The 26,552-nt window shown below is 42.6% G+C and overlaps 1 protein-coding gene across 1 annotated transcript in view; it reads right to left on the bottom strand.

The window, feature by feature from the left end:
* The window catches only part of arhgap39 (Rho GTPase activating protein 39), a gene marked incomplete at its 3' end in the record, with an annotated part of 105,469 nt that overhangs the window by 22,639 nt on the left and 56,278 nt on the right, over positions 1 to 26,552 (bottom strand). Inside the window, exon 2 of the mRNA XM_083970695.1 lies at positions 13,680 to 14,105. Coding sequence (XP_083826821.1) covers positions 13,680 to 14,105 — 426 coding nt within the window. The remainder of the gene's footprint in view (positions 1 to 13,679; positions 14,106 to 26,552) is intronic.

Below are 26,552 nucleotides of genomic sequence, written 5' to 3' on the forward strand. Positions count from 1 at the left end.
AAAGTTGTACTGCTAATTGCACACAACAAGCATCGTCATTAACGAGGCAAACAAACAACATCAGCTCCACCACTTCCCTGTCTCTGTGGGTGTGACAGCGCTGTAAACCCTGTTACTGGGGAAACCTTGTGTGAAAAAGCAAACTGCACTTGACTTGAGTCAAACCTTTGATTTACTCTTGTCACTGCAACAAAGTCGTCCACTGTCGAGTCGACTGCTCTTATAAAGCCGTCATTTCAATCACACGTGAGCGTGCTGGACGTAACAGGTAATAAACCAATCTCTTATTCCCAAGGTGAATTAGTGCCTTGGTGCATTGCAGTTACGACACAGTGAGTCTGTGTTGTAATGTTCTGACTGGTCCAGCAGCAGACGTCCTCCTCTGCTTCAGTCTGACTTGTCACTATAAATTAACTCTGCATGTGTTTAAAGCCATTAGCTCCCAGGACATGACTCAGGTCTGTATCGTTTCGTTTTCTAATTAAAGCCCATTCATTGTGTCAGTGTGCATGTGACCCCAACCATGTGAGAGTGTAAAGGAGTTATTCCCTAAACTGAAGTGAACACTGAAATGTTTCTTTTAACTATGAAGCAGAATTATAAATCTCTTTTGGACTGTGATTTTATAGAAATACGGTATTTGAATGTCCATCCATTGTCAATACTGATTATTAATGCAGGGTCTCAGGGGGCTGGAGCCAATCTCAGCTGACACAGATTGAGTCGATCACAGGGCCACACACACACATTCAGACCTATGGGAAAATCAACCTAGTGTGCATGTCCAAACCCACACAGCTACAGGGAGAACATGGACACTCCACCCAGAAAGACTCCCTGTTTCTAGAGCTGACTAGTTTGAAAGAAAGTCGGCCTGTGTATCCTATCAACATGTGCTGATTATAGACTGTGCTCCTTTCAACTGATTCAACATGATTATCTTATTATATCTTTTCAAGATTAACTTTATTTGTAATTTCTCAGAGTACCTGCATATTCAGAAAGAAAGGAAAGATTATTTCTCATCAGAGCAGAATGTTAAAAATAAGCAAGAAGTTAAAATCTAACCTGAAAGTTGAATCATTTCAAAACAGCAAACTCTCAGACAGAGCTAAGAACAAACTTTTAGAGGCATGCAGCCAAATTCACAAACAGTGCTCTCATTTTTCCCTCCCAGCAGGACTAAAGGAATGAAACTTCCCATGTGTTAAATCACCTGACATCTCCTAAACTCTTTATTTATTTCATTTTCATTAAAAACATAACTGTGCTGCAATTCTTTAACTACTAAATACTAATACTATGGGCTGTTTGTGAACAGCATTAAGCATGGTCGCAGCATCGCTGGTCTTGATAATGTGGTGAGTGCATGAAGCACTCTCATCAGCTCGACACACACCCTCCCAGACAAAAACAACCTGCCAGTACATTAGCCAGGCTTAGATCACCAACATGGCTGTTAAGTGTGGCACAGCTTGTGCCAGTGAACTACAGAGCTGAGTGGTTTGAGCGGTGTTCGACATTTCTTTATGAATGAAACATGAAGCTGCACTTTTGGGTTTGTGTGTAACTTTGTGTATCTTATTCAAGATCATAGACTGGAAATAAAGATGGGGGCGTAGCTTCTGTGGGTGTCTGACCCCGCCTCTCATATCACTCTGCGTGACACACCTGTCACTCTAAGTTACACAGAGCTCTATGTATGAGGACACACAACAAGTGATGTCATCTCATGTGTTCAGTTATTTTACTTTTTGGATATTTTGAGCATTTCCAACAATACTGTGATGAAACAAGGTTAAAAAAGAAAAGGTTTTATGAAGTCACACTGACCTTTGACCAAATTCAGTTCAGTGAACCTACTAGCCATGTTTCCATCAGCGTGTTTAGATGCGCATCTAGATGTATTGCATCAGAAAATGATGATGGAAACGCCATAATTCGAACTAAAATCCCCTGATTCGCACGAACTAAAATACGCTCGCTAGAGCCGGGTTTTGGTTGATTCGAAAGGGATGGAAACAGTTATGTTCGAATTAAGTGTTTGCAGAGACAACAACATCAGGGTTTCCACTACATGTAATTGATTGTGGCGCACCGCCACAGCAAAATAAAAGCCCCCACACCTACAGAATGATGTTTTTTTTTCATTTTCTTTATATGTTAAAACAATGTAAAGCAGAGTTTCCACTACCAGTTACCATTACTTTACCCCTTTCCATTACACAATTACAACTCTCAACTCGGTTTAGGTGCTTTTCAATCACAGCTGAGTTCTTCATAGTTCCTCCTCAGTGAAAACAAAACTCATCAACCAGCGCATCCAGTGTTTGCCATTAATAAATGAGTCTGTGGCAGCCGCGACTCTCTCGCGCGATGGCGCACACACGCACTTACACACACACGGGCACATAGACAGGTTGTGTTGTGACGGTAATAAACATTATGCGCTAATCGCGCTAATAAATTGCTATGTGCCGCACATCAGACCGCCCGCCGGTTCTTATTAATAAACAACGTGGACGAGGTCATTATAGGAGGGGGGGGGGGGACCAAAGTCCATACTTTTAATGGAAACACACGGGATTCGAATTTCTTTTAATGCACATTTCCCAGTAATTCGAATCACTTAGGATGGAAACATGGCTCCTAAGACACTGTTTTCATGATGTTGCTAGTATGTGTGGATAGCAAATTTTACATATAGCACCTTTAAATGTACTCCGGTGTATTACAGAAAGTTAGGTATTGGGTTATTTATGTTAATAATTGGCTTTCAGTTTCATGTTATTTTTTAAAATGTATGATTAAGTTAAACTATAAACCTATTTTCACAGGCTTCTATGAAGTCGGGTGAATCCTACTAAAGACACTTTTCTTAAGTTGTTCCACCTTCAGGACCAGTGGCTGGATGAATGTTGGAATCTACTGTCGCTCTCTTGTTTCAGACGCTTCCAGCCTCTGGCACCAACAGACCTTCACTTCATCAGTTCACATTCACTCGGTCACTCCACAGTGAGTGGGCCCTCACATTCCGCTTGTTTGTCATTCTGCTTGAGGAGGATGAAGAGCGGTGTGGGATGAAGAACAAGAGGTGAACTGGGCCAGAGGGAGGGAAGTGTGAAATCGATTGCAGCATTGGCCACCCTCCATTTTTCCAAATACTTCCACACACTCATCCCCTGGGCCAGGGCTCAATAGTGGCAGTGTAAGCGTTTGTATGCTTGTGGATATTAATATGCATAATGTGTGTGTGTGAGGGAGAGAAAAGAGAGGCAGAGGGCAGGATTAACCAATACAGAGCTGTGCTGCTTCCTCCTCTCAGCTCTCTCTCCATCCTGTGTCCACTCCTCTGTTCCTCACAGGAAAACTCCTCTCTCTCTTCATCCTTAAATTATTCATGACCATTTGACCTTCAAATCAATTTACACATTCCCTGCCTCCTCCGATCCGTCTCTGTTGTCTCAGCGACTGCAGCATCAACCTGCACGTTTCCTCCCAAGTCAGCTTCCAAGTCCTGACTGATTTCACAGACAGAGGTGTCAGACAGCGGCCACAGGTGTGTCACTGTTGACTGTGCCAGTGCAACAACAGACGATACACTTACTAATTAAATCCAATCACTGTCTATTAGTTGGACAGACAAAAAGGAGACTCAAAGATCGACTAGCAGAACATAAAAATGCAAAAACGTTAATAATGCTATGGCATCACACTACATGGAGGTGGGACATAGAAACCCAAAACACACAGAAAGCAATTGTCCTTGAAGCTGTGAAAAGGGACAACAGAGGAGGTGACCGTGTAGAGACCTTTTGGACTGTTCAGTGATGAAGTAGACATTCCTCCCTTTTTTGCATACAAATAATAATTAAAGGGATGATGAGAAGTTTGTATTTGGTTATAAAAAAGTTTCATATTAATGTGGATGAATACGTTTGTGGACGCTCCCCGGCGGGTCATGAGAATAATGCTGCTGAATCGCCATTTATGGTCGGAACTACGACAGTATCTGATCATCTTCCAACCTCCGACTTTCATTCTTGATGAATGAAAACATTCTTGGCAAGACGTCCATCTTGCGCCGGTCCAAGAATTTCACCGTGCGCGCGGAGGCTCATGGGAAATGTAGTGTGAAAACACTTTGCTTTCCAAAACTCCTCGTTGTCTCTTTAAGACTATTTAAAGTAATTTGGCATGTGGATATGTGGAATGGTGAACAAAGCAGGTGTGTGAACTCCTCTTTTTTTCATTTCTCTCTCTCTCTCCTTCTTTGCACACCTCCGTTATCACAGTGATTGTGTGCAAGTGTGCACAGAAGGTCCTGATGAAGACGAGTGTTGGTGGTGGTAATGCGTTGGACATGGTTTTTAATTAAAGCAGAAGTAAGTGATATATTTGTGTTAATATAAGTCTTCAATAGTTATATCTTCCGACAGCAATCACTTACATAGAGTGTTTGGACTGAAACACGGGTCTCTCAGTCACTCTGCTCTGCTCTGAGCCGAAGAGAAAACATTTATCGTATCCTACAGTTTTTATCCAATGAGGAGAGAGAACGGCATGCAGGGCTGTGTGTGCAGCCAAGGAACGCCGTGAATGTGGTGACGTAGCGACGAGGACTGTTATGGTGCGTTCAAGGAAACTCGTATTTTTCCGACCGTGAAGTGGTACCAGTTCGATCTGGTACGAGTTCACCGGTCGGAAGTTACGAGTGGCCGTTATAGTGACTTTCACCGGTAAAACAGGTCGGAAAAACACGAGTGGGTTGCCTGGAACGCTACAAAGTCGTAAGTTGTGACTTGAAGCTGTAATTTACGATTTCAAAAGCCTGCCTGGAACGCAGCATTAGCGAAAACGACCGGATCACTCACTTCTGCTTTAATTGTCATATAAAATAAAGGCATTTTAATGATTTTTTCACCAATCCTGCAGCATGCCTTGAATGTTTTCTCTTTTTTTTGCACTTTTGTGTAAAACTGTAAACACTGTCTAGTGTTGCCCTGTCATGAACTTTCCCACTCTGGCTGAGAACAACTGCCCGACAATGTATTCAAATGTAGGACTGAGCGATAAAACGATAACAATATCTATCACGACAGACTGATCAAAATCAACAGAAATACGTTTAATGGAACGTTTGATAATTTCACTGAACTTTGTTATAAAAAAAAAACAGGAAGAAAACTGGGGGATGTGGGCCAAGAAAGGGCTTTAGCCTCTCCCGGCCCAGCTAAGCAAAGTTGGTGGCATGAAAAAACTCACTCGCTCCTTGGTAACCTACAGTAGCAACAACCTGTTGAGTGACATGCAATCATGCACACTATGTCTGGTTGCACCATCCTGTTCAATTCAACCTGGTTTTTTCTCCTGGTCCTTATTTCAAATGATCAATAATTATATAATAATAAATATTTTTTTTAAATCAATAATTATCAATATCAACTGATATGAAACACATTTTTCAGCCACATCACCCAGCCATTGTCGAATGTGGCGCTCTGGTGGGTTCAACTCCAGCCTGGGCCCTTTGCTGCATGTGATCCCTAACTGTCCCATCACTATCACACTGACTGTGATGCTTGGTCTCGTTGGGATGAGGGAGTCACTGGTACCAAAACAAACCAGCATGTGTCAGAACTACAATAAGCTGCTTCGACTTGAACCATGAAACCAGAGCAGAGCAGCGGGGCGGGGCGGGGGCCATGGAGGGTGAAATGAGGGGCCGCCACCAGACTGCGAGCTGCACCAGCTCCAGCTCTGCATCAAACAGCCTTCAAGGTCAGGTGTGCTGTAGCAAGTCACTGTTCACTGGTTTGTGGTTTATGCATCAATATAAGTGTATTACTGCAGCGTAGCGCCACCAACGGTTGTGTATCATCGTCTATTTGCCACTTTGATGAATGTGAGGATCTAAAGGTCACAGAGGACGGTGTGTGTTCAGCCGGAACAAACAGCTACATTACATATATGAACTGTGATCAACACACTGTTTATACCTGAGGATCCACAACCACCACAGAACAGATCAGACCTGCATCAACAACCTGCTTCATATGCAGTGAGGGGTCGACTGATCACAGCTCTACAGTCAAATCAAGTCTGATCCTCTTCAAACAGTAAAATATTTGCAGTCCTTTATAAACGGTGTGTGACGAATCAGACTGTAGCGTTTATGTTCACACTGCTGAGACGGTGAGGACTCCTGATCTCAGTTCAGTCCTCTGACCTGCTCACACCTGGTATATCCTTCGTCTTGTGTTCGGGTCGGTTTTGACCCGTGTCTTAAATCAGCTGTAGAAGACACTGAAAACATTTTCTTTCATACAATTAGTTTTTTTTTCTCTTGGTTACATTGTCAGGCTTCCTTATCCATGAAAATATTGGTTTTAATATTTTTTGGTGTGGGCCCCTGGGCCTTTTTTGACAGTACACCCCTTGTCCTCAATGTAACCTTCCTCTTGTAGCTTTCTGCTACCATCTCTTGTGTTGGGGCCGGTTTTGACCTGAGTCTTATCAGCTGTAAAACAGACTAAAAACTATTATTTATCATCCCATTTGTTTCTTATCTCTTGGTTACATTGTTAGGCTTCCTTATCCATGAAAAGGTTATCATTTCAGTTTTAACTCTCATTATTGTTCTTATCGTTATAACGGGTCATAACCGGCCCTAACACCACAGATGTCATAATTTTAACCAGAGCATTTTAGAATTTTGTGGGAAAAAAAGGTTTTATTTTGTTTAAATAGAGGTTCCTGACAAAGTCAAAAAGCCTTGATGCAATAAACAAATGTATGTGGTACTTTTATGCATTAAAACCTAAAAATGGGTCCGTGGTGACCCTAACTAAAGAGGAAGGACACACATCTCTGTGTTGATCAGATCATCAGCTGACAGCTCAGAGCCGGTCTGGACCGCATGTGGACGTATTCTCTCAACAGTGTGCACTTTATGTTGAAGGAACGATCAGCGTGCTGATGACCTCTGTCACAGTCTGATTAGTCCCAACACAGCTTTTAAAGAACGGAAAGAACAGAGGTGTCAGCAAGAGAGAGGAGAGTCAGGAGGTCCAGAACCAGGTCCAATAAAGAGGAGTGAGAGCAGATCCATCAGCCATCTGGACTGAGAGTCTGCAGCTGCAGCTCCACCAGGCCTCTCTCTCTCACACACACACATTTATAGATAGAGGAGATGACATCAGCAGTTTGGAGGACTTTTTGGATGTCATATTTTGGGCACTGGATTAAAGATCTATGAATGGTTCTATGGTTCAGCCCATATACTGTACACAGTGTTGTTGTCAAACTCAGGACTAGTGATTATCACAGTGGCGACAAAGATGAGAAAGAGTTGTAAACATGAATGTGGTTTTTACCCTTGACAGCTTTTATCAGAAAAAGTCCTAATTTTAAAGCTTGTCATATTACAAGAGTTTCAGAACACTCTCAAAGGTCAAACCGTTTTTGTCCTTTTTAGACTGTTGGACTTGAGAAGGTCGTCCATGCTTTTATCACTACACGCCTTGATTACTGTAATAGACTTTATGGGTGTCAGTCAGTCTGTCCTCTCTTTCCCACTTACAACTGGTCCAAAATGCCTCAGCCTGACTCCTGCTGGTACATACAAGTATTAACACATCACTCCAGTCCTCCTGGCTCCCACAGTTGATTTTACTCTGCGTTCAAACCAAAAGCTTCCAAAGCTTCAAAAACGCCAGAAGTCAATTCATTTTCAATGAGAGCAAAGACCAAAGCCTCAACTGCCGTCAGCCGCGCTTCCAAAGCTTCCAAAGCTTCCAAGGCGTCACCAGACGAGAAGTTGAGTCTCTGTGAACTTTATGGTACTTAGCTATGATGCGGTTCGGGGCCAATAGTCAGAATAGAGATGTCCTTCATGCTTTCGATAGAAATTTGACGTCACGTGACCAAAGCGACTAAAAATATTTGGAAGCTTTTGGTGTAAACGCACAGATAATGTTTGTTTTTTAAAGCTCTTAATAGTCTCGCCCCTTTTTATCTGACTGACCTTTTAAAGCCCTATGTTCCTGCATGGTTATCGGTCCAAGTCCGATAACAACATGATATTACTAGAGAGAGCCATTAGCCATTAGCATTGATTTCCCTCATTTTCAGTCCAAATTGATTTGAAACAATAATAAATGTTGACTGAAGAGTCTTGTGTTTTGTTGTGATTACAGTAGCGATATCGGATATATTCAGTTTTTCCCCATACATTAATTTATTTGTGGCGGCCCCCAACAAATAAATGATGTCCGCCACAAATAGATTTTTCTGCTTTTGGCTCGACCAATGCAATATTGTTCTGTTACTTCAATTCCGCATAGCGTTCTTTCTCCGTTTTTGTCATTCACACACACACACACACACAGGGAAGCGCGAATGCATGACAGTAATGTGCGGCATAGGGGAAACGCATACGGAAGTAATTGGTTATCCGTAATGGTGGGAAAAAAAGAGTTATCATAATCCTAGCCTCATCCTCATCATCATCATTATCATCATCATCAGATGAAAAGACAGTAAAGAAACTTAGTCTATTTTTTTAATAGCAGTTGGTGTAGTGTTGTCACGATACCAACATTTTGGTACCGGTATCGGTACCAACATGTTTTTCGATACTTTTCGGTACTTTTCCACATAAAAAGAGAACACAAAAAATGTCATTATTGGCTTTATTTTAATAGAAAAATTTTGGACCATAAAACAGGAAATGAGTAAACAGTTACTGCTGCTGCAGGATTAACATTCCATCTATATTAATCTGAACTCTTCCTAAATTAAAAAATGTCTGTTTAAAAATGAATATCAACTTGTTTTCTTTGCATTATTTGAGGTCTGAAAACACTGCATCTTTTTTTGTTATTTTGACCAGTTGCAATTTTTGGGAGAAATTGTTATCAGTAGTTTATAGAATGAAACACAAATGTTCATGTTACTCAAACATACACCTATTGTTTCCCATATGTAGACCAAATAGATTCTGTTCCCCCCACCCCCATCAACGCAATATCGTTCCGTTAATTCATCTCTGCGTAGCGCTGCTTCGCCGTGCTCACTCACTCACAGAGAGAGAGAGAGAGAGAGAGAGAGAGACAGAGAGAGAGAGAGAGAGAGAGAGAGAGAGAGACAGAGAGAGCATGCAGCCAGTGGTGATCCGCGGTAAAAACAAAACTTGTTAACGAGGCTGTGGCGGCCGTCTCTCTCTCGCGCGCGGCGCACACACACAAACACAGGCACATGGACAGGTGGCGCTGTAACGGTAATGATAAAAAGCACCTTGCTTCGTTTGTGACTCGCTCTCTCGCTCCTCGCGGCTCAAATTACAATGCGGCGACTTCACGCGGCGACGTCACCGCTGCCGGCGGCGCAAAATGAAAGTACCGGTCCCATCTAAGCGCAGTATGGTACCGTTTTAAATGCGTTAGTACCCCGGTACCAATCTAGTACCGGTATACCGTGCAACCCTAAGTTGGTGTTTCACCTGTTTGATTGGTCATGGGTAATATTCCTAAAATTGTTTAAAGTTTACAGACTTGATTCTGAAAATCTCAGATTTCTTTGTATCCCCAGTGGCTTCACTGTCATGAGAGCTGAAGAAAACCTGTCACCAGATAAATTCAGTTCAGCTTCTGTCGTTTTCATTGAGCTTATACATCCCCATCTCATCGCATGGTAATGGCAGTAATAGCCACGCTATTATCTCAGCACAAAGACCATGGAACCACCAGGAGGCTGATGTAAAGCATGTGCAGATGTATAATACATACATAAAGCCCTTTGAGACTGTTTGTAAAAATGAGCCATACAAATAAAATTGCCTTGTCTTGCCTATTACAGTCTATAGAACCTCAGCTGAATGACTGATGGTTGTTATTGATGGAAAGATGTGCAGGTACATTGGCTTTTATGCCAAACTCAGCAGAGGTAGACTGACTTCTTTCTTCTTTCAGCCAGGTATACGTTTTACCCAGACAGGAGTGTGACCTCATCAGACCAGCATGAGTCACACACATGTGTCCTGGTTTAGATTCACAGAGGCTCAGAGCCCACAGTGAGAGAGGAGGCTGTGCAGCAGCATCCTCTCTCTCCACGGACCGGCTTCACCATGACACTGAGCCGCCACTAAACACACGGCTGTCTGCTGGGAGCCAGAAAGAAAATACAATATCCAGTCATTTGATTCTACTTTTGAATATTTAATATGAACGGTGCAGTGGTTAGCACTGTCACCTCTCAGCAGGAGGGATCTGGCTTCTTTGTCAGCTGGGATTGGCTCCAGTCCCTCACCATCCCGCACACAAAACTGACAGTGAATGAATGGATGGATGGATGGATGGATGGATGGATGGATGGATGGATGGATGGATGGATGGATGGATGGATGGATGGATGGATGGATGGATGGATGGATGGATGGATGGATGGATGGATGGATGGATGGATTTATGGGGATAATATGAAGAGAGCTGGCAGCTGTTGAGGTTCAGGTCGGCTGCTCTGGACAGATGAGCTGACTGACATCACTCTCAATTATAGTTCTTGCAAAAAGAAAAAAAAATCAGAAAAGTCCACATGCTGAGGTGCTCGGTGGTTGAGTGTTTAAAGGAGACATATTCTGCCCCTTTTCCACAAATTAAAATAGTTCCCAGGTGTCTTAAAGACATGTCTGTGACATGCTTTGGTTCAAAATACTCCAAGCATCAACATCACAGCTCTTTTCATCCTCTCAAAACAGCCCTGTTCAGAACGGCTGGTTTCAGTGCCTGTCCCTTTAAATGCAAATGAGCCACTGCTTGCCCCGCCCCGCCCCTTCTACTAGTACCAGGTAGGGGTGGGGTTATGCAAATTAGAAAAAACTAATTACATCATTAGAGGACATCTGAGGGAACAGCTCGTAAAACCACATGGATTTCAACCTCTGGAGTCTGAAGACTATTGATTTTTTTTGTCAATTCTCACATTTTGGGGGCTGGAAGGCAAGACCCAGATATCTGTTAAAGAGCCTTCAAAAAGTTTTTTTTTTCATAATATGTCCCCTTTAAAGAGCATGTCCCATGTTGGCAATGCCCAATGCGATAGCAATCGGCAGATTGGAGCCCATAGATTAACTTAATAACTAAATAAACTTGATAGGAAGGATGTGTTATCCATGATGTGTGTAGGCCTATTATTAAACGTTTTATGTGATATACTATTGTACATTGTTGTTGCAAGCTAACTAGCTGCTTGTCCTAGAATGTGTTGAGCAATGTGCACTTGGTCACCTGATGTGTTGATGTGTTGATGCCGTATGTATTGTATGTACAGTATATGTATGTATATTGTATGTATGTCTTCTGCCTGTGACTTGTTATGTGGACGTTATTGGTATGACTGTCTGGCTGACTGATGTCTGCTGCAAATCACCCTCCAAGTGACACTTAATAAAGATGATGATGGTGGTGATGATGATAATGATTATGGTGATGATGGTGATGATGGTGATGATGATGATGATGATATGGAGCCAAAACTGACATTTTCTAACTCCTTCCATCATCAAACTGTCAAACTGAGACCTGCTTTAGGTACTCAGAGAGCTGTAGAGGCAGAGTTAAGGGGTTAGCTCCACAGGATCAATCAATGAACACTAGGCAGACTGGAGAAAACAATATAAAACGTCTCCTCCTCTGACCCTCTTCAGATAACAGTCATGAATTCCCAGCAGTGTGGTGGTGTGTTTACTCTGCACCTTGACTTTTCCTCTGGCACCACTATGAGGCCAATCCATGTCAGGCTCTCCAGAGGATGGACCACCTCCAAAACCTGTGAGATTCATCAGCAGGTTGTTGGTGTTTTAAATAAAATGGTCTGATAAGCCTGCGTCATCATACGTGTTGTTGTCCCTGAGCTGCACACACACACACACACACACTCACACACACAGGCTGTAATAGTCTCTGAGAGCAGCGATTTGCTCTGAGTGTGCACAATGTGAATAACTGGCTAGAACAGCTAGGGTGCTCGCACACTGTGTACTCTGTGTGTACTCAGCATGCATGTGTGTGTGTGTGTGTGTGTGTGCTCTCGCTAAAGCAGGGAAGACATTTACAGGACACTGTGACCCCGGCCAGGCGTATCCACCAATCAGGGCAGACTGCAGCAGATTACAGCAAACCAGCAAACCAAGACTGGTTAGACAGAGGGGAGGAGGGGGAGGAGGGGGAAGAGGAGGATGCTGAGGGTGAGAGAGACAATCTGAGTGTACGGAGAGGTGAGAGGCTCTGAAGGTGACAGAGGAGGGAATTAATGGACAGTGACAGAGCCAGAGAGGAGGGTATGGGATGGAGAGACACACACATGGAGAGAGAGAGAGGAAAAGGAACTGACAAAAGGATGGAAGACGCAGTCTAATTCCTGAACATTGATCATTCATGTTGGTATTGTTTTTAAGATATCATACAGGCTTTAAAGGGACAGCGAGGAGTTTCTCCATCGGCAGAACGAAAAATTCTGCGACAATAAAAAAGTCTCATATTAATGTGGATGAATCTACATTACCCACACTTGTTGATGGCTCCATTTTCAATAAATATATAGTTTTATCTATCGTTATTTTGTTATTATTATTAGTGGTGGAAATGCTGGGCGAGCCGACCAGCGTTTCCTTACTTTCGGTTTCGCTGACACTGCCCGGCGAGTCATGAGAATAACGCAGCAGAATCGCCGTTTATGGTCGGAACTACGGCGGTATCTGATCGTCTTCGAACCTCTGACTTTCATTCTTGATGAATGAAAACATTTTTGGCAAGACGTCTGTCAAATAATTTCACGGTGCGCGCGGAGGCTCATGGTAAATGTAATGTGGGAACACTTCGCTTTCCAAAACTCCTCGTTGTCCCTTTAATGGTCACCGATGTATCAGTAAAATGTTGGATCCTTTCAGGCTTCTGATAAAGCTGCTGAGGTGTGTAAGCTGTTGCTCTTTGAAATAAATATGATATATAAAAAAGAAAGAAAGAAAGAAAGAAAGAAAGAAAGAAAGAAAGAAAGAAAGAAAGAAAGAAAGAAAGAAAAAAAAATGTTGCATGGTGACATGTTTCAGACCTAGGAATCTACTAGGATGATGAGCTGAGGACTGGTAATAAGTATTTAGTTAATAACTATACACCTACTTTGATAGGAAGGATGGTTTATTTGTAATTTAATTATAATATAATATAATTTTCTTCTTTTGTTTTGATACATACATTATCTAATTTGTAAATTAATTTCTTGGAAAAAAAAGGGATAGACTACATAAGTTTGCCCCATTTCATTCAGGAGTTGCATTATTTTTTATATATGATAAACTGTTTTTATTTTATTTTATTTCAATTAATGAAATCAATAAATAACTAAACTAAACTAAAAGTACTGTACAGTCCTAAACACATGGGTTAGACTCACTCCTTCACTGACCTCAGGATAAAGTATTATTACAGTGTGTAAATTGAAAATTGTTGTTAAAATGAAAATGCCTTTTCATTTCTACACACTTGTATGGACATTTTAGGATCATATAGGACTGAGGACGGAGGATGTAGAAGTCTTGAGCTGCTCTACAGTAACAAAGTTCAAACGCAATAAGTCCCCATGTGTGTGAGGGTTGTGTGGTGTGACCCAGACACCATCCTTACCTGTCTGCCTCCTCTCTGTTGCCCTGTTTCTCCGACAGCTCCTGGTCCAGGGAGGACGAGGTGCTTCCCTCCCGGCTGACCCCGCTGTTCCGTCCCGGGCTGTTGTCAGCTGACGCCCTTCCTCCTCCTCCTCCTCCTCCTCCTGCAGGACGGGGTGTGGTGCCATCAGTGTGCTGCTTCAGAGTCTGCAGCTTGGCCAGGGGGATGATGTCGCAGGCCTGGGGTCGGTGCCACACCGTGCGCTGGGTGGAGGCGTTGTAGTAGTAAAAGCGCGAGGTGTTGGGGTCAAACAGCTCCCACCACTGGTTCTCCCCGGTCCGCTTGATCCGAACCCCCTGCGGAGGGTCCCACACACACTCGCCCGTCAGCAGGTTGGCGTACATACGCTCCCGCGTGCGCGGCTCGATGATCTCCACCCACTCCAACCTGCAGCAGAAGAGTCCAGAGAAAGAAACTGTGAGCAAAGTGACATAAAGTGACTGTGCCCTGTAACAGCAGCTCTGTCAGTGACCACGCTGCAGAAAACTGGTGTAACCGCGTAAAACACAACAATCAGCAGCCACAGGTGGACAGACAGAAGATAAGATGGGGAAAAAATGTTGAATTCCCTTCAAAATTTCAAGTTGGCTACTTTTTCTTGTGTGTGGAACTCATGCTCTTCCACAGAATTTAACCCAGGAGACAACTTTACAGTGATTCTGTATTTGAATCCTGTATGTTTTAGACTTTGAGGATGTCAAATTCACAACTTCTTCATTTCCACAGTGCTTATACCATTTCCAATATGTCATATGAAAAACTCTGCTTTAAAGACATAAGACTTTTATTTTATCCCACGTATGGCAAATTTAGGTGTTACAGGAGAAAAGCAAAGAATATAAAACTTAAAAAAAAAAAACTGACATTCTGTGCAACTTGTGCTAGAATATGTAGGGAAGTATATACAGCTTTGTACAAACTATTTAAGAATATAGAATAAAGAATATACTATACATAAACCCCATATATATACATAATCTTGCCCCAAGCTTTGAATATCCCACCCGCTCGATAACGACCAATCAAATTCGTTTTCCTTACTCGGGTAAACTCGTGCTGCAACTCGTGACAACTCGGCGCAACAAACAGCACAAATGGCCACTTCTGTACACCTTTAAGGTGTAACAACAAACACAATGTATTATATTGTATTGTATTATACTATAATATTATGCAGAAAGACACAATGTAAAGAACTGTGTACTTGTTTTAACAACAACTTGCTAGCGCTAGGTGGCAAGCTTTTCTGTAGGTAACATTTTTTTGAGTCATATTTTTTGCTGGACCATACTTTCATTGAATTTTAATTTGTTTTAAAGTGTACTAATTGCCATCTCCCAAAGTAGTAACATAAATTATTTGGCACCTACAACATTCATATGAGAAAATAGTGGATGCATAGTAATAATCATCTCATGAGGGCTGACATGTTTTATCAAAGGAGTGATACCATGCAGGGTTTGTGTAGTGTAGTTTAGTTTAGTTCAGTGTAGTGTGTATGTGTGTGCATCCACACCTGCTGCACAGGGACTAATTAATAAACACACTGCTAATGAAGTTAGTGTGTCTGAGAACATCTGTAGCGAGCAGCTCCTGCAGGCCGAGTCCTGCATGCGTCTGCTAACACAACTCCCAGAAACACCGAGCTGCTTCCATCCATCACAACTATAATATAATTAAGGCAACAATGCCATTAAGGCAGAGCTCCTGTAAAGACCATAATGTGATTATCTTTTTAATCCAGCTACATGGATCTATGGGGTGTACTGTACTCTGATTTCAATTAGGCTCCTGATATGCTTTAATTTTAGCAGACAGGCAGCTGCATATGAACCACTTCCTGTATACTGTGTGTACCAGATTTTTTTTTTAAACCTTTGTTTCTCTTTTTCCTTTTTTTTGTTTTCTTTCTCTTTTCCCTAAAGTCCCTGTCTGCTGCTCTTCTTCCACACACATTTATCGGTCACTGCAGGGATCAGTGACGTCCTCTGGATCTTCATCTCCAGTCCTTACTGCAAAACGCTCTGCACCGCATTTTATATCTGCTCATACAACTTGTGCAATCTATGAATTATTAAACGGAGCCAGATTTATTGGATTTGTGTAACTCTTGGACCATTTGTGTGGGAATTGTGTCATAATCTGCGTGAAGTCCTAAAGTCTGATGTGTTTTGTGATGTCACATTGACCTTTTACCCTTTTACCACCAAAATCTAATCAACCCGCGTTGTGTCCAACTGAACATTTGTGCAGGATTTGAAAAAATTGCCTCAAGGTTTTAACGACAAGAGTGAGACAGGCAGGCAACCAGAAACTCATTTGCCTCCAGCGCTGACAGTCACCAGTTTGGAGGAGCAGAAATAAAATATTCCAAATATGTGGAAAGAGTTTTGCTGAACATGAACAGGTCAACAGACTGAACAGGTTTGTTCAGTAAGAGAAGAGAAACAAGATAAAAGTGCACAGCAGCTTAATGGAGGACGACGTTATAAAATTGCAAAGGGATTACACAGAGCTCAAACATATTATGAATAATAAAATGGGAGCCCACTCACGCAGCTCAGTAGCACAGCCTGCTCCTACATATGCCAGCTACATGCTCTCATCTGTCTTTAGCTCTAATGCAGCAGTTTGTATTCTGTAAGGAGGAGGAGGAGGAGGAGGAGGAGGAGGAGGAGGAGGAAGAGGCATTACTGTGACTCACGACTCGCAGAATATAGACACACACACACATGTGCCACACACAAACACACAGTTAATAAATGTAGGTTTTAAAAGCATTCTCAGAGCTCACAGCTGCAGGCTTCAGACCAGCTGTGGATGGAGAGGAGGAGGTCAATCAATATGTTGAGCAGGCAGAGAGTGGGCTGACGGCTGTGTCAGGGCAGATAGTCACGGAGAGGAGGGGGTGAAGGTGAGGATGAGGATGGGGAGGGGGGAGGATGAGAATGAGGGGGAGGATGAAGGTGAGGGTGATGATAAGGATTAGGATTAGGGTGAAGGTGAGGGTGAGGATGAGGATGAGGGTGAGGATGAGGATGGGGGTGAGGAAGAGGATGAGGGTGAGGGTGAGGATGAGGGTGAGGAAGAGGATGAGGGTGAGGAAGAGGATGAGGGTGAGGATGAGGATGGGGGGTGAGGATGAGGATGAGGGTGAGGATGAGGGTGAGGGGAGGATAAGGATGAGGGTGAGGATAAGGATGAGGATGAGGATGAGGATGAGGATAAGGATGAGGGTGAGGATAAGGATGAGGATGAGGGTGAGGGGAGGATAAGGATGAGGGTGAGGATAAGGATGAGGATAAGGATGAGGGTGAGGGGAGGATAAGGATGAGGATGAGGATAAGGATGAGGATGAGGATGAGGATGAGGATAAGGATGAGGGTGAGGATAAGGATGAGGGTGAGGATAAGGATGAGGGTGAGGATAAGGATGAGGGTGAGGATAAGGATGAGGGTGAGGATAAGGATGAGGGTGAGGATGAGGGTGAGGGGAGGATGAGGGTGAGGATGAAGGTGAGGGGAGGATGAGGATGAAGGTGAGGATGCTGACAAAGACTTCACCACCAGCCATTAGACAGGTGTTTGGAAAACAGCCACACTGTTGCACTGTGTTACACATTCCTTCATCATCATCAACACACACACACACACACACACACACACACACACACACACACACACACACACACACACACACACACACACACACACACACACACACACACACACACACACACACACACACACACACACACACACACACACACACACACACACACACACACAGATTTATTCTGCCACATTCCCACCCACATCCTCCTGCTCCCCCGAGCATCAACAAATGCACTCCATCCTTTTGTTTAAATAACAGTGCACCCAGATGTATGGGTGTTGCATTAAAGCTCCATATACCCAACCTGTGGGCCAGCTAACAAACCAATTTTGGTGGAGAGGAATAATTATATAAAACCACGTTTCTATATGTTTTAAAACTAAACTATTTTTAAAAACATTCAAAAAATATTAGGATCTACGAGTGACTGCTGCTGTGTCCACCAGTCACGCTCACAGTGTTTCAATAGTTCCACTTCTTCCTTTCATTGAAGATATAGCCTACAAACACTGACGCCTACTTTAATCTAATGAGTCTCACAAACCCATCACAGGTTTTGGATTCACCGCCAAAAGCCTCACGAGCACCCAAAGCAAATTGGAACCAGTTTCGGACACAAAATGTTTAGGTAGGCGTGGTGTGAATGTGAAGTCAGGAGGACTGGTGGTGTGGGCAGGAGCATTTCTCATGAGAAGTTCTATTTATGTTTTGTGCAGAAAACAAAAAAAGCTGGACAAATGTGTAGAGTTTTAAAGGTATTTAGAAAAGAAAATTGAATGTGATCCCACTATGGGTCTTAAAGGGATAGTTCAACATTTTGGCAAATTGGCCCATTGCCATAATCGCTATAGTCATAGCAGTAGGTTCGTTACCTTTAATTGTCGGTGTAAGCTATTTTTAGAACGACGGAGCAGAGCGGCAGGCTGCTCAGGGCTATGCTATGGAGGCTAAGGGAATTTCTTGGTTTCCCTCATCAAACTCATCAAATACACAACCCAACAACTCCAAAAGGCTGTCGTGGACAAGTTGTGAGCTGCACAATCACCACGCTATGAGATAATAACGGAACGTTACGAGACGGAGCTGTTTTAGAGGTAAATTCATGCAAAACAGCTGATGCGTGTTGCGTTCAGGGACAGTTTTTCAGCAAGCAGACTCTGTATTTACCTTGTATTTACCTCGAAAACGGCTCCGTTTCGTAACGTTCCATTATTATCTCATAGCGTGGTGATTGTGCAGGTCACAACTTGTCCACGAAAGCGTTTTTGAGTTTTGGGATTTTGTATGTAATGAGTTTGATGAGGGAAACCAAGAAATTCCTTTAGCCTCCATAGCGTAGCCCTGAGCAACCTGCTGCTCTGCTCCGCCGTTCTAAAAATAGCTTACACCGACAAATAAAGGTAATGAACCTACTGCTATGACTATAGCGATTATGGCAATGGGCCAATTTGCCAAAATGTTGAACTATCCCTTTAACATTAGTGTAATCATTCATCTATCAGACGATGTAGGTCAAACTTTGTGCAAAATTCTATTTTTGAGTAAATCTGGGGTGAAAGTGGGGTAGTATTTTTTCCGCATTGGATAACGCAGGCGCGCAAATTATGCATCACGTTGCTCACGATTCATCAGCCAATGCTATTGGATCCGTCATCTGTCAATCAAACCACGACTGACGCAAAACTCTCCTCCGTCCCTACTCCAATCTCCTCCTCCGAATCCCTGCGGTCCATTACCTAGCCTCGCTAGCTAAGTTAGCAAGCTATAACGTAGCAAGTCTACTAGCTAACAGTTAGCTACGTTAGCTAAACACACTCGCACACACACAGTGTCCCACTCGGTCCCCGCTCGATAACGCCCAATCAAATTTGTTTCGCTTACTCGTGTAAACTCGTGGAAGGAGGCGGGACAAACAGGACAAGCGGCCATTTCTGAACACCTATAGGCCAGTCAGATTAACAGTGTGAGGGGGTGTGGCCTTTACAAAACTGCATTACAGCGCCACCATGTGACTGAGTGGTCATTTCTTGGGAAAGATGCACATCATTTCCACTTCCAGGATCTAGTGTCGTGTTTGATGCTCATTCCAGCTCAGAGTCATCTGATACAAATAAACTAAAGATTACAGTAATAGGTTCCTAATTATAAAAACAAAAAACATAAGCTGTATGCTGGACAACCCTCTGAGTGAACTTGTGACCACCATCTTGGTTCTGGCTTTGTTGTCAGTTTCCTTGTGATTCCAGACTTGAACATCACCCTGCAGAGTTCTCTGCCAGCGTGGATCAGCTCTGCTCTTTATGGCTGCATGGCCTCGGTGAGCACTGGGCATCCACAAGCTCCTACTGGCTCCTGTGCGTGTGTGTATGTGTGTGTGATTGTGTGTGAGAGAGAAAGAGGAGAGAAAGAAGTGGTACATCAGCTGTCAGAGTGGATGCTTGTCAAATGGAGCAGAACAAGCCAGTTAAATAGAAAGATCCACAGCGGAGATAGTAGGATTAATTGGCCATAATTGGTGGATGTGTTGGTGCTCCAAATGACCCAGTTTAGACGAGCATCCCAGTGCACTGCAGAGACTGTGGCTCGGTGGCACCGGGCCTGTACGCCCACAGCCTCCAAACTCATGCATTTATATGAGCTCATAAAATGTAAACTGCAGGTTGTTGACGCTCCACGACAGAACAACGACATGTTTCAGTTTGTTGACGAGGTCTGCTGCTTATCGGCCAGATACTGTCACTTCCTGGAGTCTTGTCTGCACTGTGAGGTTGCCAGGCAACCGGTGGAGATCATCCCTATTAATTTATACATCTGTACAGATGGCTCTACCAGTGTTCCTGTTATGATCCAATAAAACTGTCATTTTCCATCTCAACTGAAATCCATGTGCTGTGATTAAAATAACTGATGTGCATTAGGGGAATGAATCTGTAATGGTTGCACACTATGTCTGAGACGTTGACTCATTGTCCTTAAAGGGATATTTCAACATTTTGGCAAATTGGCCTATTGCCATAATCCCTATAGTCATAGCAGTAGGTTCATTACGTTTAATTGCCGGTGCAAGCTGTTTTTAGAACGGCGGAGCAGAGCCGCGAGCTGCTCAGAGCTACGCTATGGAGGCTAATGGGATTTCTTGGTTTCCCTCATCAAACTCATCACATACACAATCCAACAACTCCAAAACGCTCTGGTGGACAAGTTGTGACCTGCACATTCACCACGCTATGAGATAATAATGGAACGTTATGAGACTGAGTTGTTTTTGGGGGCAAATGCAGAGACTGTTTGCCGAAAAACTGCCCAAGACACAACATGCATTAGCTGTTTTGCATGAATTTACCTAGAAAACAACTCCTCCCTCCTCTTTACACCTGGTGATCATGGTCTTTTAACTTTACTTATATATGAGAGCAGTCAAAGCTCTTGGAGAAGAAGAAGGGTTCTAGGCCTACTGGTCGGACGGATCAGCCACAGGTTCCTCTGACAAACCAAAACACTCCCAGAGCAAACCTCACCCTAAAGTCAAGAGTCTGTTGTGTTAGTTTAGAGGAGAAACTTCAAACTCAGGGCTGCCCCAGAGGAACCATCTGAAGAAAGCCCTGTGCGTTGTGGGTAATACATTCAATCAATGGAGGGTTAATTATAAACTCCTCAAAAAAAGTTGTTATTTCAGTCAATCTTTTCCCCCTTTTAATAATACAAGTTGGTGTTGTATTTTATATCGTTGGAAAGCCTGATTAGTCACCTTTACAACGAGATATAACTTGTAAACTCAGAGCTCTAAACATCTGTAAAAAGATGCTGCAGATGTTTTATCAGTCTGTGGTGGCAAGTGTTTTATTCTATGCTGTAGTCTGCTGGGGAGGAAGTTTGCAAGAGGCTGGATAAGCTTGTCAAGTAGGCTGGCTCTGTGGTCGGAGTAGGGATGGACTCTCTGGGGGAAATGGTGGAGGGATACACAATGAGGATGGTGGAGGCGATCCTGAACAACACGGATCATCCACTTCATAACACCTTGAGGGACCAAAGCAGCAACGGTGGTGGACAGCTCCTCTCTCTTTGTTGCAGGACAGAGAGAAACCCACAGCCATCAGACGTTTTAATTCTTCTGCAAATGGTAGATGAGCTGACAGACAAATTAATTTCCCTTTGGAGATGAATAAAGTAATTCAAATTCGAATGAGTTAAAAGAAACATGTAGTTGTAAAGGTCAACTCATTCAACACGTCAGAATGAAATCCTCCTTTCAGGACCATGGAGAGTGCCACTCAGCCAAAGCACTTACTTACGAACTTCAATAAAATAAAATAACAATAAATAACCATTCATGTTAAAATGCAGCATCGACACAATAATAAATAGGCCGTCGTCAGAGGAGCGTGAGCACAGTGCAGGTCTGTCTCTGACTTTATTACTGTCTGGAACTGTACAGTCAGTGAAGCCATCAGGAGTCGCCACATCAGAACCAGGTCGGAAGAATCCATAATCTTTAACCCGACTTTCTGTTTGTCATTCATTCATGGAGAGTGAGTGTGCTGAAGGTGACACGTCCCTAACCTCTGGAACCCACCACCTTTAGATATCAGGGAAGACAACTCAACAAAACTAGACTAAAATGTATCTGTTCACCCTAGCCTTTAACTAGCCTCTAATCAGCTAGGGACAAAAGTCCTATCCAGACTCTCAGAGAGCACACTAGACTAGACAAGACAATAGGTAACTTTGTAGTTGCTTCAATTCTTATTTTCTTTTAATTTTCCTTCTTGTTTTTTTCTTTTTTCAAAATGTTCTCATGTTCTTTTAATCCTTCTTTTTTTATGTTTTCATGTTATTTTAATGTTCCTTCTTTTATTGTGACGCACTTTGAGCTGCAATAATTGTTGCAAAAAAATAAAAAAAAAATAAAAAAATATTATTAATATTATTATCTCTGAATAAGACAGAATAAATAAACATGAGACAGAGAGAGGGAAGGAGAGACCATCTGATGAAGTGAACAACGGAAAACCCTAACATAGGCCTACTTCCTGCAGCACAGCAGTAAAAGCCCTGGACACTTGAGAGCTTTTATTTTGAAATGGTTGAGTTTGTACTAATGAGTCACGCAGCAACATGAGGGGATCACACTGAAACACCACTATGACCAATTGTACATCAATCAGAGGAAGGACCATCACCTCCTGCAGTACACACACACACACACACACACACACACACACACACACACAACCTGAACACCCCCTGGTGATGTAACAGAAGCACTTCACACCAGGTCATTTAGAGAGAGCAACGGCCAATAGGAAAAGGCCAACGCCGCCGACAGCCAGTCGCTCCAGCTGCTCCTCTCCAGCCACAAAAGTCGTTTTGCACATTTTCTGTCCAGAGCTGTAGTTCCTCTGCCAGAGACGTCCTCTCACTAAAAATCACTGCAGCACTGTTGCCGGGCGACGGCTGAGTAGCCTCGGAACACGTTTTTTAAGGTCTGAATAGGAAGAGGGTCCTGAACAAGGAGAGGGGGACAGAAGAGGAGCGGAGGAGGTGGAGGCCTATTCACTGAATCACACTCCATCACACAGTTTGGTCTGTAAAGGCAGAAATTATTCAAAAACATACTTAACCTACATTCATCCTCTCCCACAGAGAGACATCTTCATGAGACAGACTTTTATTTTGAATTTCCCTTGATGTTCCTATTGTTCTGTAACCAGAAGCCTCACTGTTTGATTCTCAGCTTCTGCTTTAATGTGCTGTTAACACACAGCCAGCACTTCCTCTGCTTCACCTGCTGTCTCCTTCACATGGCATGGTTTATGAGACTGTGTGTGTTCCTCTGTTTAGGGTTCGGCAAAAGGTCAAAGGTCAAGGACACACTGACTTCACAAAACACCACCACTGATAAAGACGTGCAAAAAGCAACTATGATTTAAGGTTCATATAAACAGGGAAGTAACCTGACACTAGAAGGCTCTATTCAAAACCGCTTACTAACGTACTGCATACTGCATTAGTATGTATACTGCATACCGAATGTGGGATTTAGTATGCCGTTTACACTGCAGTATATAAGTATCCCAGAATGCATTTTGCTATAACAGACAGCGTTAGCGGTAAATCAGGCTAAAAGCTATTTTAATTCCTGCTGTAGTGCTGTTAATACGTCATTTTAAACCGTTTAGATCCCCAATCTGTGTTCAGTTTCAGCAACAAAACGCCTGTTTGGAAGTTTGCTCCGACGGAGAAGTGAAGCTCCACCTGTGGAAGATAAATGTTGGTCTCATTGATGAAATCTAATAACTGTGGCAGCCACATTAGTTTGTCTGAATGTAAAGTGAAGCTATTGGACAGAAGAGCAGTGCTGCTTCATACAGAAATCACCACATTTGCATAAATAAATGTTTTGCAATGAACCGATCGGTCTACATTAAATGTAAATTTATTTTATTACACTACATAATAAGGTTAGGGAACAGGGCAAAGATACAGTACTTCACTACTCTCAACCTGTTTTAGGGTTACAGGGTAGTATAGGGACACATTGCATTGTGGGATACATTATGCCATGTAGACTGTTCAGATACATCATCAATCAGTACGACATCCGGGAATTTTTCACATACTGCATGCACAAATACAGCCTAAGTTTAGAAGGTGATTCTAGCTACAGGTAGCATACACAGGCTCTAACTCTGAGATAAATAACTAAATATCCCAAAATGAAACTTACAGGAGAAACCACAATCAATATTAAATAAGAATTGAGCACAAACATGATATTTGTGTTCATGAATGATAAAATTGCTCTTTCAGAACCTAATAATGACGATCATGAGTGAAACAATGTGAAGCTGCTTATTTCATTTTACAGTATGTTAAAAAAGGAGGTCTAAGCGTATTCTCTTATTTTCACTTCATTGTGACACAGTGTGTTCACACGGTCGGAGCAACAAGTGTGTGACCCAGCCTTTGTGTCAAAAACACAAAGTTTATACTGTTTATACTCTACACTATATGAGTTCAGTGGTGTCTCGTATGGATACGGGTCATGTACTGTACCATAGATATTTGATTGTTTTCTGAGTGTTTGTTTTGGTTGCCCCCATAGATTAGCGTTGTCTCTATCCCTAGCGCCGGGTAGCCATGGTGTAACTCCGGTTTGCCTGCATCAATTTTAGTCGCGTTTTTTGCTCCTCCCAACACTGGGTGACCATCAGGACAACGATTTAGGGGTCAAAAATGGAAAAAGGAATTCTCCTTTAACACCAGACCTGCTCTGAGCAGCCATTGTAAATGTATTATGTTTTGATGTTTTAAATTTACCACGACCTCCTGCTTCATCCATGTATGACCTCCAGATTGGATCTGAACACCTGCTTCACTCAGGGTGATTCCTTGTTTTTCAAGGTTCAGTCAAATGAACATAAAACTCACAGAGGAGTCTTTGGATCCTGAACTGAAGTGAAACGTTGACGCATCACTGTGATCACTTCCCACCAGCTACATGTGTCCTGGCTGCTGGAACAACAACTCACACCTTCCCTGCTGCTTCCCCTCCTTTATTCTGAAATCTTCTTCCTCTATCAACACATGGTAGAGGTCACACACACACACACACACACACACATCATTTACATGCTTCGACTCACGCTGATTCACAGTTGAACTGTCCTGTCATGTGCCTATTGAATCTATTTTGAGTCAAAACAGTGGATATCTAATTTTAGCAGATTGTCATCCTGCTTTAGCAAACACGCTCTTCATGTCAGAGCCGTCAGCCTGCAGGTACACTCACTCTAATCTTCCACTGATACTCGCAAATAAATAATCCATGGGAATGACGTGCATGAGACACGAGCTGTACTTAGAGATGAGAGCTGAAATCAACTGTTTTCCAAAAACACCAGACCTTCTCTGGCTCCAGTTTCAGGACTAATCCTAACCCTAACCCTTTGCTGTGGGGCGACAGCGCTAACCCCTGGACCGTGGAAATGCACTGCATACAGGTGCATCTCAGTAAATTAGAATATCATAGAAAAGTTCATTTATTTCAATAGTTGAATTCAAAAAGTGAAACTAATACCTGATATAGACCCATGACACACAGACTGAAATATTCCATGTCTTTATTTTTGTTTAATTGTAATGATTATGGCTTACATTTAATGAAAACCCCAAATTCAGTATCTCAAAAAGAGCTGAAGGCCGGTATAAAGGCAACCTGGGCTTCCATAACACCTCAGCAGGCTGTTTGCCTCCATGCCACGCCGAAATGATGCAGTAATTCAAGCAAAATGTGCCCCGACCAAGTATTGAAATTGTACTGGAAATGGACATACTTTCCAGAAGACCAACAATTCTGTATTAACAATCATTTTTTTAATTGGTCTAATGTAATTTTTTTTTTTTTTTTTATGTTTTTGAGATACTGAATTTGGGGTTTTCATTAAATGTAATCATTACAATTAAACAAAAATAAAGACATGGAATATTTCAGTCTGTGTGTCATGGGTCCACATCACTTTCACTTTTTTAATTGAACTATTGAAATAAATGAACTTTTCCATGATATTCTAATTTATTGAGATGCACCTGTATTTATCCTGAAGCATATGATAGGTCACTGCAGGAACTTACTCAGGGTAATTTTGTGGGGCTGGGGTTGTTGGTGTGTGTCTCCATAGCAGGAACCACCCCCAAAGGACAATCTCCTGGGGGGCTAAACAAGGCGACTGGGCAATTACTCCTCAGCTTTGGAACTCTCTGCCAGAGGATCTCAGTGTCCTCTTTTAAATCTCTTCTGAAAACTTGGCCTTCCTCTCCCTATTGTGAATTGATTTCATTGTCTTGTTATTTTTTCTGTGTTATTTTTATTGGTTGCCTCTCTTTATAAGCCTGTGTTTTTATGTGAAGCACTTTGTCATTTTAATTCCGATAAGTGCTATAGAAATAAAGTTATAATTATTTTTATTATTATTACTCTGTGCTGATTGGGTATACTCAGAGTGGGATGTGACGTCAAGAGAAAGAAGCATCATTTTTAAACCTCAACACAAGAGAAGCATTAGCATAGTGTCTATACGGCTGCAAACAACAACAATCACAGTACGCAACCATCCACTTTTAAAGGGATATGCCAACATTTTTTTTCGTGTCTTGCCTCACTCCCGAGTCCATGACCAGCAGATAGACACCATCCTTTCAACTGTGCGTGCAGTAACA

The sequence above is a fragment of the Trachurus trachurus genome, assembly GCF_905171665.1.
Source record: "Trachurus trachurus genome assembly, chromosome: 4".
NCBI lineage: Eukaryota > Metazoa > Chordata > Actinopteri > Carangiformes > Carangidae > Trachurus > Trachurus trachurus.